At 27.4% G+C, this 12,649-nt stretch overlaps 1 protein-coding gene across 1 annotated transcript; it reads left to right on the forward strand.

Moving 5' to 3' along the window:
• Positions 1-6,995: 6,995 nt before the first annotated feature.
• On the forward strand, positions 6,996-10,321 carry LOC130951725 (indole-3-pyruvate monooxygenase YUCCA2-like). The gene is made up of 4 exons (XM_057880434.1): positions 6,996-7,786; positions 8,719-8,967; positions 9,160-9,282; positions 9,681-10,321. The coding sequence occupies exons 1-4, from the start codon at positions 7,070-7,072 to the stop codon at positions 9,900-9,902; spliced, it is 1,311 nt and encodes a 436-aa protein (XP_057736417.1). The 5' UTR covers positions 6,996-7,069; the 3' UTR covers positions 9,903-10,321.
• The last annotated feature ends 2,328 nt before the right edge of the window (positions 10,322-12,649 follow it).

Below are 12,649 nucleotides of genomic sequence, written 5' to 3' on the forward strand. Positions count from 1 at the left end.
CATTCAAATGTTATGTATGAAATTTTTATTTAAAAGAAAAGACTGAAACTGATATAGGCTTTTTTAATAAATAAAAAAATTATAGGAAATTAATTTTTAATTAATTATATTAGCTACTTTTAATTCTAAATTTTTTTGTTTTTTTTTTGGAGTATTTAGAGTTTAGGATTTATCATTTAAAATTTAAGATTAAAGATTTATGATTTAGAATTTAAAATTTAAAATAAATAAAATAATTTAAAAAAAGTTAGCTAAAAAAATCGATTCTCCCAAAGTTTTAATCTAATAAGACAAAAGATATAAATAGTTATGTTTATAATAATCTCTTTTATATAATTTTTTTTTTTGGGTTTGCATGAACTTTTTGCATAGACATCCACATTCTTTTTATTTTTATTAGTTGTATGTTAATTTTTTTTTTAAAGTAATAAGGATCAAATTCTAAACTTTTAATTTATAAAAACTCTAATACTACGTCACAAAATTATTTTTTCAAAAGTTTAAGTTGATACCAAGAGTCAGATAAATAATTACATCTCTAATATATATGAGTTAGTTGAAAATCAAGAAAAAAAATTTTTAGTTTAAAAAGTGAGAGATTAGGTGAAAAATCCATTAGAATGTACATTTTGGTTGTATATTGCTTCTGGTAATTTAGAGTTTATCTGATTTTTGGGGTATAAACTTGGTTTAGAGTTCCCATAGATATCGGTGTATAGTTCAGTTTGAGTTCACATGGTTTTTGGTTTAGAAACCATGGATTTTGGTATTTCTTGGTTTAGGAACATTAGATAGAATTTTAGTGATTTCTGGTTATGAAATCCTGTTTTTTTTTAAGTTCATCTTTTTGTACTTGTTGTGGTCTATTTTTGTAACTTGGTTTGATGGTAATGCAAATTTTACCATCATTTGTCATGGAGAGTAGATATATATAAATTTTTTTCATGTGAAAGCTAAATTAGAATACGTGGCCGTGATGCCTTTTTGTGGCGGGTTACCGTGAAGAATTCTTAATCATCAAAAAAATTTTAGAGAACAATTAAGTGAGAGTATAAAATAAAAAGATATTACATTTCATTCAAAATTTTTAATGCGTTAAGTCAACGAATTTTTATCTTTTAAATTTCTCATTTTGTTCTCGTTTTTTTATTTTTAATATGGGATTAATTTTTTATACTATACATACTTGTTATTTAACGGTCTCTTTCTCAAGTGTGAATTATCACAACGAACACATCATCTATTTATTTTTTAACTCTTTTATCACATTTGAATATTTGTCTATCACATTATTGTACTACAATGTGGAACTAACACACTATTTAGACTACTCTTTTCAAAAAATTTTTTTGATGTCACTCAATCATATTTGTCGAAAAGATTTTTAATACTTCACTTCAAATACTTTTTAACGATCAGATCAATTAACCAAACTATTATAAAGAATTCTTAATCAATAGAAAAATTTTAAAAAAAATTAAGAGAACACAAGATAAAAAAAATAATACATCCAACTCAAAATCTTAAAACAAATTCAAAACCTTAAAACATTAAACTATATGAGTCACTCATCTTATAAACACTTTATTATTTTATTTTTTGGATGTGAAACCAATTCTTTATATTAGTTATATTTGCTACTTAATAAATTTTTTTCTCTACCTTTCTTTTGCATTCTTTTTGAATTAGTGTAATGAGATAAAACAAGAAAATCTCATGTTTTTTTGTTTTAAAGTTTCGAATCAGTAAAAATTTAAAAGCATATTGATTCAATAGTCCCCTTTTAAAGGTCCAGTTAAACCACTAATTAATGTAGTCAAAAGATTATTTCAAGCCTATTAAATATAATATTTTTATAGTTAATCTATACTTTTGTTTTCTCTTCTATATTGTAAGTCTGAAATAAGTTATAGATCAGGTAAAATTTAAAAAAAATCAGATTTAATATAGTCTTAATAAAATAAAATATAATATGTTATTATACTTAGCTTAATCTTGTTTTGAAAAGACTATTAGAGAAACAAAAATCTCTATTTTAAATTTGAATATAATTACATTTTTAAAATTAAATTAAGTCTAATTAAATTAAACTATCCAAATAAAAAAATAAGAGAGTTTATAATTTTTCTTTAAAAATAAACCATCCCTATCATTTGGTTTTTAATATAGTTATATATGTAAAAAAATTAGTTATTAAATCAGTTACATATATAAAATATATATTAAAATATAAAATATATATTTAAAATAAATTAAATAATATACATATATATAATAATTGATTTTTGGTGTATACATAATATTTTTGTGTTGCGTTAATATATTTTTCATAAATCATAAATTTTTTAATTGTTATTGAATGAATTTCATGAAAATGCCTTTTATCGTGTTTAAATAGTGTAGAAAACCGCATTTTCTCTGCAACTACCAACTCAAATACATTGCCTTTTCTAGTCGAACATTGCTAAATCTTACCAACTTCAACAGAAGAGGATAGTAGCATGAGATAGTCATTTCACTACTAATGTAGCTCCCATGTTATCATTTCTTTGTTGAAAAAGAAACATATATATCTATATCATACATATATATTAACAAACTAAAATACTTGGAAAAATATTAAAGGGATTTTGTTTGCACGCCTCAAAAGGGAGTTTCATGTAGGGTAGAATCATAGAAAACTAAGTTACCTTAGATCTTGTCTTATAATCATAATTTGCTCAAATAATAACCTGAACTTAAAAAAAGAATCTGATGATCTTAGTTTACAAACATATACAATAAGATAATAAAAACAAGATTCTACTCCAGGGGCATTGGGAATTTAACTTGGATAGTGGAGTTTTATTCACATTTAACACCCCACCGTAATCACCGGGGAGTTTCCGCTTCCATGCAAAAAAAATTGTGCGGCAAAACTATAAACCCTTTTAAAAATTAGAGATAATTGATTGAACTAAATACTTATTTTTGTCTCTGAAATTCACGCAATTATTTAATTTGGTTCCTAAAATTTAAAATCATTTATATTAGTCCTCCAAATTTAAATTCGGACACCAATATAGTCCCTCGACTTTTTCTGACGATAACTAGGCAAACGGAGTGCTGAGATGGCACCCTCCCTGCTACGCTGGATGATGAGTAAACAACATCGTTTACCCTTGGCGCCCAAACAAGTCACAAAATGAAGAATAGTGGAGGTAGAGAAGAAGAAGAATACTTTATTTTGGGTCTCCATCATTTTTTCTCCCTTCGTATACAAAGTGACGACATTTATGACTTGTTTGGATGCCAAGGGTAAACGACGTCGTTTACTCATCATTTAACGTGACAGAGAGGATGCTATCTCAATATTCCATTTGTCTAATCATCGTCGAAAAGAGTCGAGAGACCAAATATGTCCGAACTTAAATATGGAAGATCAGTATAGATAATTTTAAATTTCGAGTATCAAAATAAGTAATCGCATGAATTTCAATGACCAAAATGGAAAGTTAGTCTAATTGATCGTGTAAATGTAGAAATTTTGAAAGAGAACGATCCCATATGGTTTAATCGCCAATGTCGATTCATTTTCTACCAGTATATTCTCCTTTTCACTAACGTTTGTGGTAATTTGAAAATTAAATTTCCTTGCTCATGTTCCATGTGTTGAAATTCATACACCTAGTTAGTATTTTTTTTTTTTTTAAAATTACTTTCAGAACTCAAAGGAAGCTCAATTGTTTGCCTTGTTTCTCCGTTTTCAGTGCATGCTTAGCTTGAATGATATCTAGAAGCTTCTTATGTGAAAATAATTCAAAAGTTGTATTACTCATGATCAATTGTGTACCAAAACTAACACAGAGAAGAAGAGATGGGTGAATCGACTCATGTAATAGAGTAACATTGCTTTATGATAAAATAATATGATTTGGTTAACAACGTAACTAAGATTTTATTAATTAAAAAAAATCATATATAAGTTTAATTTGATATATTAACAGCGTAAAAATATTTTACACAGTCGTTTAATTACATTTATTTTTTTAAATGATTATTCATATAGTTAATATAAAAAATAATTATTTTTATTGATATAATATTACCTAATTTTATATTTTATATTATCAGTATATTAAAATGAAATTTATATATATATAATATTTAACTGATTCAATTGTAAATGTTTAAGTTCGTTACCCTAATAGAATTAAGAAAATTTAGGAATGGTAGAAATTGAATAACAAAAATTTCTAACAACATTAGCGAGTTTGTTAACCAATAATTGCTTATTTTGGTGTCACTCATGCTCAATAAATAGTGTAAATAAAGGCTAGTTTTAGAAAGAAAATCTATATATATGGCATGACCTACCCTAGATGAAACTAAAGCAAAGTTGTAACTTTAAGTGTAGGTACAAATTAAAGTGAATTAGAAATGACAGAAATAGTGTTATTGTACTCATTTTATATGTGATTGTGACGCTTTACAAAACTTATTAATTCTTTGCCATCCAACCTCTTTGCTAGAACCTCCGTCCCGTTCTCTATATGTATGGGTTGTACGTTCTTGTATATATGTTTGTTGCTTTTTTTTTCATGTTTTTTTACCTCTATTTTTTTTTATCTTTTTAATTTTTTTTTCTTGAGAGTCAAGGTTTAGATTAATTATCGATTTTTTTTCATATTTATTTTTAAATAAATAAGTGTATTTTGATTTGAAATTTATTTTTACATGAACTTTTGTATATATACTTGCTTGATATAATAATGTAATAGTTCTCTTCTAGAATTAATCCAATCTTAATTAAAATTTAAAAATAAATCAAACCCCGTTCACCGTAAATAAAATATTACTATTGGCACTCAAGTGACATAAATTGCTACATGTACTATTTATGTCTGAAGGCTGTTTATATTGTGAGTTTTGAGCCTATTTTCTAATGCCGATAGATCCGCCGCTTCAGCTTCACTTTCACGCGTTTTTCACCTCATAGACGTTAACAAAAAATTAATAAAATGTTAATGTAGACGGTTACATGTCACATTAAATTCTGTAAAATAATATTAGTTTTTTGACATAATAATAAAAAATAAATATCATATTAAGTAGTATTTATTAAAATTGTTTCGATTAAAACAAGTAATTTAATGTCGTTTTTAAAATATTTGAGTGCTAAAACTAAAATAACGTTGTTTTTAAATTTTAGTATTGTATTTAACTATCTATATTAGCACTTCATTAATATTTGTGTATCAAAAATTGTCACAAAAACTAATATAAATCATGTTTATAAAATTTACGGACTCACTACAAGACAAACAGAGAATAGTAGCAGTTTATTTGTCAATTTGCAACGATTTTGAACTGCCACTAAACAAGAAGTCAGCGGAATGATAGCCGCAGCACATAAGGGTGCGGAGATGGCATTTTGCGGCAGTTCTCAGCAACTACTAGCATAATCATCGTAAATCAATTATTTTGCGTCGGTTAGATTAGCGGTAGTTTTAAACCGTCGCAATATTACCAAAAGTGATTTTTCCCACATATTTGCGACTCCTCTTAATCGTTGTAATTTGTTGTAGCGTTTTATATGAAATTTATGACAATTAAAATTTTATAAACTAAATTGATGCTCGTATTCAAATTTATGGACCAAATTAAATATTAACTCCCCATCTATATATAAAACATCTCAACTCATGAATACCTAAAATTTTGGTTTTAAATTACGAGACAAAAAATATGATATAATATATAAGAGAATAAATAAATTATCGTTTTTACTCTTTAAAAATTTAAAATATGAATAAATTTATTTATAAATAAATAAAATTAATTTTATATTTATAACAAATAATTATTGTTTTTCAAATTAAAAATACTCAAAATTAATTAATTTCATTCATAAATAGATTTATAAATATTATTTTAATTTTTATAGGTAAAATTTATAATTTATTAATATTTTGTGAGTATAAAATTAATTTTTTATTTATAATAAATTTATAATTTTAAATTTTTATAAATAAAAATAATAATTTATTAATGTATAACATAAGCAGAAAGACGCACTGCAATTATAATAAATAGCACAATAATAATATTATATTATAACGATACAGTTGCATTGAAATTACTTTAATTTTCTCGATCAGTTAAACTAATAGAAAAAAAGTATGAACAATTATATTTCTAAAATTAATTATTATATAGTAAATTATAATTTAAATAGTGAAGTATATTTTTTGTTTTTAATATTTGTGATTTTTTAATTTTTTAATATTTAGTTATATTTAATTTTATCTCTAATATTTTTTATTTATATAAAAATTATTTTTAAATAATTTTATTTTATGTAAAATGTTAGAAATAATATTAAAAATTTACAAAATTAATTTTGACACAAATAAAAAATATTAAAAATAAAATAAAATTAAACATAAAAAATATTTTTAAAAGAATCAACAAATTATAGAAATAAAAAATATACTTTACCCTAATTTAAAACTACAAGCTTAGAATTGATTGAGCTTCTACATAAATGTCATGTGTGTCTCCCTAATTATATATGCATTTAGTTGAAAGTACTAATAGATTCCATAGGATTCCTGAGTAGCTACTTGTCTTCATAGGCTGGAATGTTTGCTTGATTGCTCTCTCTTCCCTCAAAGTGTGTTTTTTGGGGGGTGAAGGGGGAGAGATGAAATTAAAGTTTGTTGTTGGTTAATGTCAGTTATTACCAAGATATACAAAATAGCTACATATGTCCCACATAACCAAACCCTGCTTTCTAAGCCCTCATGATTCATGAAACCACTCACCCAAATTCATATATATACCAACTCACTTGCTCAATAATAACACATCAAACACTATTTATTCCCTCAAACTTTATATTATATCCATCACTTACTACTTCTACTTCAATTCTCTCTAGCTTCCATATCCAACATATCAAACACCATCCATCTTTTATTATTTATCTTGCTAGAGAAAGGTATTTGGAGAAGATCATTAGATGAGTATAGTCATGGTTTCATAATTCTACTCTATCTATATATCTGTGTTTGACTTTGTTGAGTTGATGGAGTACTTGAAGGAACTAGAAGGAAAAAGCATCCATGATTATTACGAGCACAAAATAAAGAAGGACAAGATGGTGGCTCCTCCTCCGATATGGGTTCCGGGACCAATTATAGTGGGTGCTGGTCCCTCAGGCCTAGCTGCATCCGCATGCCTTAAACAGAAAGGAATTCCAACTCTCATTCTTGAAAGAGAAGCTTGCTTAGCTTCAATGTGGCAGCTCAAGACCTACGATCGCCTTCGCCTTCATCTTCCCAAGCAGTTCTGCCAGTTACCCCTCATGCCATTCCCCAACAACTTCCCTTCTTACCCTACAAAGCAACAATTCTTGGCATACCTCAAGGCCTATGCTGAAAACTTCGCTATTAGGCCTCTTTTTCGCAGGACGGTCGTTAGCGCCAACTTCGACGCGAGTTTTGGAGGGTTTTGGAGGGTTAAGACGAAGCTTAACAAGAACAATAAAGAGGAGGAGGAAGAGGAGGAGTATGGTTGCCGGTGGCTGATTGTGGCCACCGGCGAGAATGCGGAGCAAGTTGTGCCCCAAATTGAAGGGATGGGTGAGTTTGAAGGGCCAATCTTGCATACTAGCTTGTACAAGAGTGGAAGCTTGTTTTCTGGGAAGAATGTTTTGGTTGTTGGATGCGGAAATTCTGGCATGGAGGTTTGTCTTGATCTTTCCAATCATAATGCAAAGCCTTCCCTTGTTGTTAGAAACACGGTGAGTACACACTTCAAAATTCATTTCAGTTACCTAAAATCACAAACTTGAGTTTAGTCTAAAGTTTTTAATAACTTGAACGAAAAATGCTAGTCAATAATAGTAAAATTTATTTTTTTTGTCAATAGTTAATTAATAATATTTTAAAATTTAAGTTGTTGTTGAATTATTAAACTATTGATCTTAAATTTTTTTCAACTACATCTTAGATATTATTTTCGCTTCCGCGCGTCACTGTATGATTAGTATTGTTATATTCCCTTCAAGAGAAGGTGAAGATTCTTCATAATACTAATAATATAAATATTTTTTCTATATCTAAATCTGAAGTGTGATTTGATGGTGTAATTCTGGTTCACCAATTCATATAACACACTTGTTTTTTTTGGAGACAAAACTGGAAGCTGCTGAGTGAAGACAGCATACTGTTATATTATTTTAAACTATAGAATATATAACCGTCAAAAGAGTTTGTGTCATTCTTCTCTCACCTCATTGGAATCTGTTTGCATGCGCAAACATTAAAGTCATCATCCCAAAATGCTTGAAAAAATAATAATGACCTTCGAGTTTGAGATCAATCTTTTTCTCTGCAAAGAACCGCTGTCAGTAGATGCTTGCAGAAAATATCCGGAATCATGAAAACATTACTCTCATGACTCTTGTGCCTACAATTTCCTAAAAAGCTACTTAACCACCTTATTTAATATGTATTAGTATAGTGTAAATCAACAAGATGACTAAATTTACGAGAATATTTTCATGTAAAAATGATACTGTCAGTCAAATAACAGTTTGTAATACTATTTTTATGTTAAAGACGTTTTTGTAAAGTAGACACTAATCAACAATGGTAACTACTTTTACATCTATTGAAATTCGATTAAACAATATTAATAGTATATTTGTTTATGTTTGTATTGATGATGCAGGTGCACATTTTACCACAACAAATGTTAGGGAAATCAACGTTTGGTTTATCCATGTGGTTGCTGAAGTGGTTCCCTATACATATTGTGGATCAGTTTTTGCTTCTAATGTCACATCTTATGCTTGGAGACACTTCCCAATTTGGACTTAATCGTCCTAAGCTTGGACCCTTAGAGCTCAAGAATTTGAATGGTAAAACACCAGTTTTGGATGTTGGCACATTAGCTCACATCAAAAGTGGCAAAATTAAGGTCACATTCTCTCCCCATTATTGTTTTTCCAATAATAATAAAAGACTTGTTCATATATTCTGTTTCCTTGTCTTAATCAACTACAATCTATATATCCTCTAATTTTTTTAGAAAGAAAAAAACATTTTTTTTCTTCTGTTGCATTTTTTCCAACAATATTACACATATTTATTTGTCCAATTCTGTATATAGGTTTGCCGGGGAATTAAACGACTAGCACAGCATTCAGTGGAGTTTGTTGATGGGAAAGTTGAGAACTTTGATGCCATCATTTTTGCAACTGGTTACAAAAGCAATGTACCCTCTTGGTTAAAGGTAGTGTGCTTCCTTTAATCATGTATATTTTCGCTCCTAACTTTGACATAGTATATATAGTCAATAACATCATATTGTTAATCAAATTAAAAATAGAAACAATTAGGGTTTAATTTGTATGAATTGTTAGGGTAAAAAAGAATAAAAACAGATATTAAATTATATAATGTCATATTAAAAAAAAATTAAATATTTTAATAATGATATCTTACGTCAAAATTACATTATGAACTATTAAATAAATTAATATGTTTGACTAAACCATCTAACGATTCATAATATAATTTTCACATATTATTGAAATATCTACTTAGCCGATTAGAATTTTATATTGTGAGTGTATATAAAAGAATTAAATTCTTGTATAATTGACTAATAGTTTGGTGATGATGATTTAGGGAAGTGAAATGTTCAGTGAGAAAGATGGATTGCCAAGGAAAGCATTCCCAAATGGGTGGAAAGGAGAGAATGGATTGTATGCCGTTGGTTTCACAAAGCGTGGGTTGCTTGGAGCATCTATTGATGCAAAGAGAATTGCTGAAGATATTGAACATAGCTGGAAAGCTTGTGATGCCACGCATCATCTATTGGACTTCACTTCTCCACTTGCATCATCATGATCATGATCATGATGTGAGATACAAGCTAAGATACCCCAAAAAATAAAAAGAAAAATTCAAAAAGTTTTATTTAGGGTTAGAAGGAAAAAATGAAAAAAGAAGAAGGGATATTTGGTACATTGCTTTGTATGTACTAGCTAGCAAAATAGAATGCGCAAAAATAAGACAACTAAGGAGCTTCAGAAAAAGGAAAAATGAAAAAAAAAATGTTTTATGCCTAATTTTTGGTTTGGTTTTGGGGGTTGAAATTAATTAATTAATTGATTAGGTGCTTGCGATCATCATCTTAGTACAGATTTGTATATCGTGTACATTATATATTAACTAGTTGAGTTAATTAGCTAGTTAGCTAGATGGATTTTTTTGGAGAAAAAACCGGAGCTGATGCTATTTTTTTTTTTAAATATTAGGTTTCTTACTTGGGATGAGTGATATGCCTATAATGAAAAATTTATTATTCCATGCGAGGTTAGTGCATAAGAGTTATTATATATTATGTAATGTATCAATCAATTAATATATATTAGTGATTATTGATCAGGGATAATTTCATACATGCTTTGTTTTATAAATATAAATATATATAGTATATAGTATTAAGTTGGAGTTGGGGGACCATGGAAAAATCTTATATTCTGATAGAAAACGTTGGAAAAAGGCATTATGAAAAAGAGAAAAATACAATACAAAAGGCATTAAAAGAAAAAGTCCATTCGACTATGAAAAGGCCCCAATTCCCATGAAGATTAAAGTGGCCCTCTGGTTATCTATACTACTTAATGCAGGTTACCTTTCTTTTTGTTTTCTGTTTTTTTTTTAATATATATATATATGTTTTACATGTAAAATGAGTCATACTTTAATCTTTATTTTCATTTGCCGCCAGGCCATTTCCATCTTCATCAATAACTCGGACCACATTTACTCTTGCTCAAAATTTGGCTGACTTGGATAGAAAGATGTATTTTGAAGAAATTATTATTGCATGCTTATAGAATATGTATTTAAGTAAATAATACTTTATTTATTTATTAATAAAATGATATGCTAGTATTCAATAAAGTAAGATCTATACTTATTTTTAGATTTAATTATTTTGTTAATTTTTATTATTTTATTAAATTTATAATTAAAATTTTATATTTTTAATTGAATTTTTATATTATTTTTAGTTTTGTAATTAAATCTTTTTTATATAAAAATATTAAAATTAACGAAATATTTTTTTTAAAAAAATATGTGATAAAAAATTTAGTTAAAATTTTAATTATAAATACTTTTAATTTATAGACTAATATTTTATTAATTTTAAAATTTTTTATACTGATAAAAATCTAATTATAATATTAAAAATAATATAAATATTTAATTAAATAAATATAAAAATCTAATTATAAATTGGTAAAATTATAAAAATTAATCGAATAATTATACCTTATTTTTACCGAGAACGACATTCATACTTATTCATCTTAGTATTCGTTAATTAAAAATATGATTATTTATATACGTCCAATTTTAAAAACTTAATGAATGACGAATTAAGATTGAAGACGTCACCATAAGTAATCGAGTGGTAAAAATTTAAATGGTACGTATCAAATTTTAAAAATTAAGTTCTAGTGCTATTATTATCCAAAAGAAATTGAAAAACGAATTCGGTGTGCAAAAATAATGCGTGCGTGTGCGAGTAAATTTTAAAAGGTTTTAATTGTTATGCTTGATTTTTATAATTTTATTAAATTTTTATTATTTTTAATTAGGTTTATATATTATTTTTAATTTTATAATTAAGTTATTTTTGTTTAAAAACGTAATTTTTTAAAAAATATATGGTTAAAGATTTAATTATTAGATTCTTAATTAATTATGGATATTTTTTAATTTACGGAGAAATATTTTATTAATTTTGATATTTTTTATACTAATAATGACCTAATTACAAAATTAAAAATAATGTAGAGATCAATCGAAAAAAAATATAGAGATCCAATCTAAAAAAAAGTATAGAAATCTAAGTGCAAATTTGTTATAACTATAGAGAAATTAAACCATTTTAAAATCAAATATAAAAGATGATAACTATAATTTAAAAGTGAAAGGTATCAGAACTTGAATAGAAAGTTTAGAAAAAGATGAAAGAAAGTAGAAAAAAAGAGTGGTTAGGGAAGTTTGGATTTGCAATCTGAATCTACATTCTGTATTTAATGGATTGAACCATATAATAAGAATTTGATCCCTTTTATAGTTATCACAAAAGAGTGAGTTCTAGAAGCCTATGAAAGCTCAACATACAACTAATTCTACTAGCTTCTACAAGCTAACTTCTAACTAGGGGTGTCAAAAATCCCCAGCAGACGGGGATCCCCGCGGGGACCGCCCCAAATGGGGCCTCGATGGTGGGGAATTTTCCCCGTGGGGATGGGGATGGGGAGCAAAATTCCCCCGAGACAGGCGCGGGGACCCGAGCGGGGATCCCCGCCCCATCCCCGATAATTCCCCAAATTGTTAAACTTACTTAAATACTCTTACTTTATTTCTAACATAGGGGGTATTTTAGTAATTTCACCAATTAAAAAACCTTAACCCTATATTCCCTTCTCACATTTGTTGCTACGCCCTCTCTAACTCTCTAGCACTCTCCACTTTGTTCAAACTTCAAAACCCTCACAGCTAGCCACCGGCCACTCTTGCGCCGTCACCCTAGCAGCTTCACCGCGTCGTTCTCTCTCCTCAGGTACGACGTC

Source organism: Arachis stenosperma, chromosome 9, assembly GCF_014773155.1.
Source record: "Arachis stenosperma cultivar V10309 chromosome 9, arast.V10309.gnm1.PFL2, whole genome shotgun sequence".
Taxonomy (NCBI): Eukaryota; Viridiplantae; Streptophyta; class Magnoliopsida; order Fabales; family Fabaceae; genus Arachis; species Arachis stenosperma.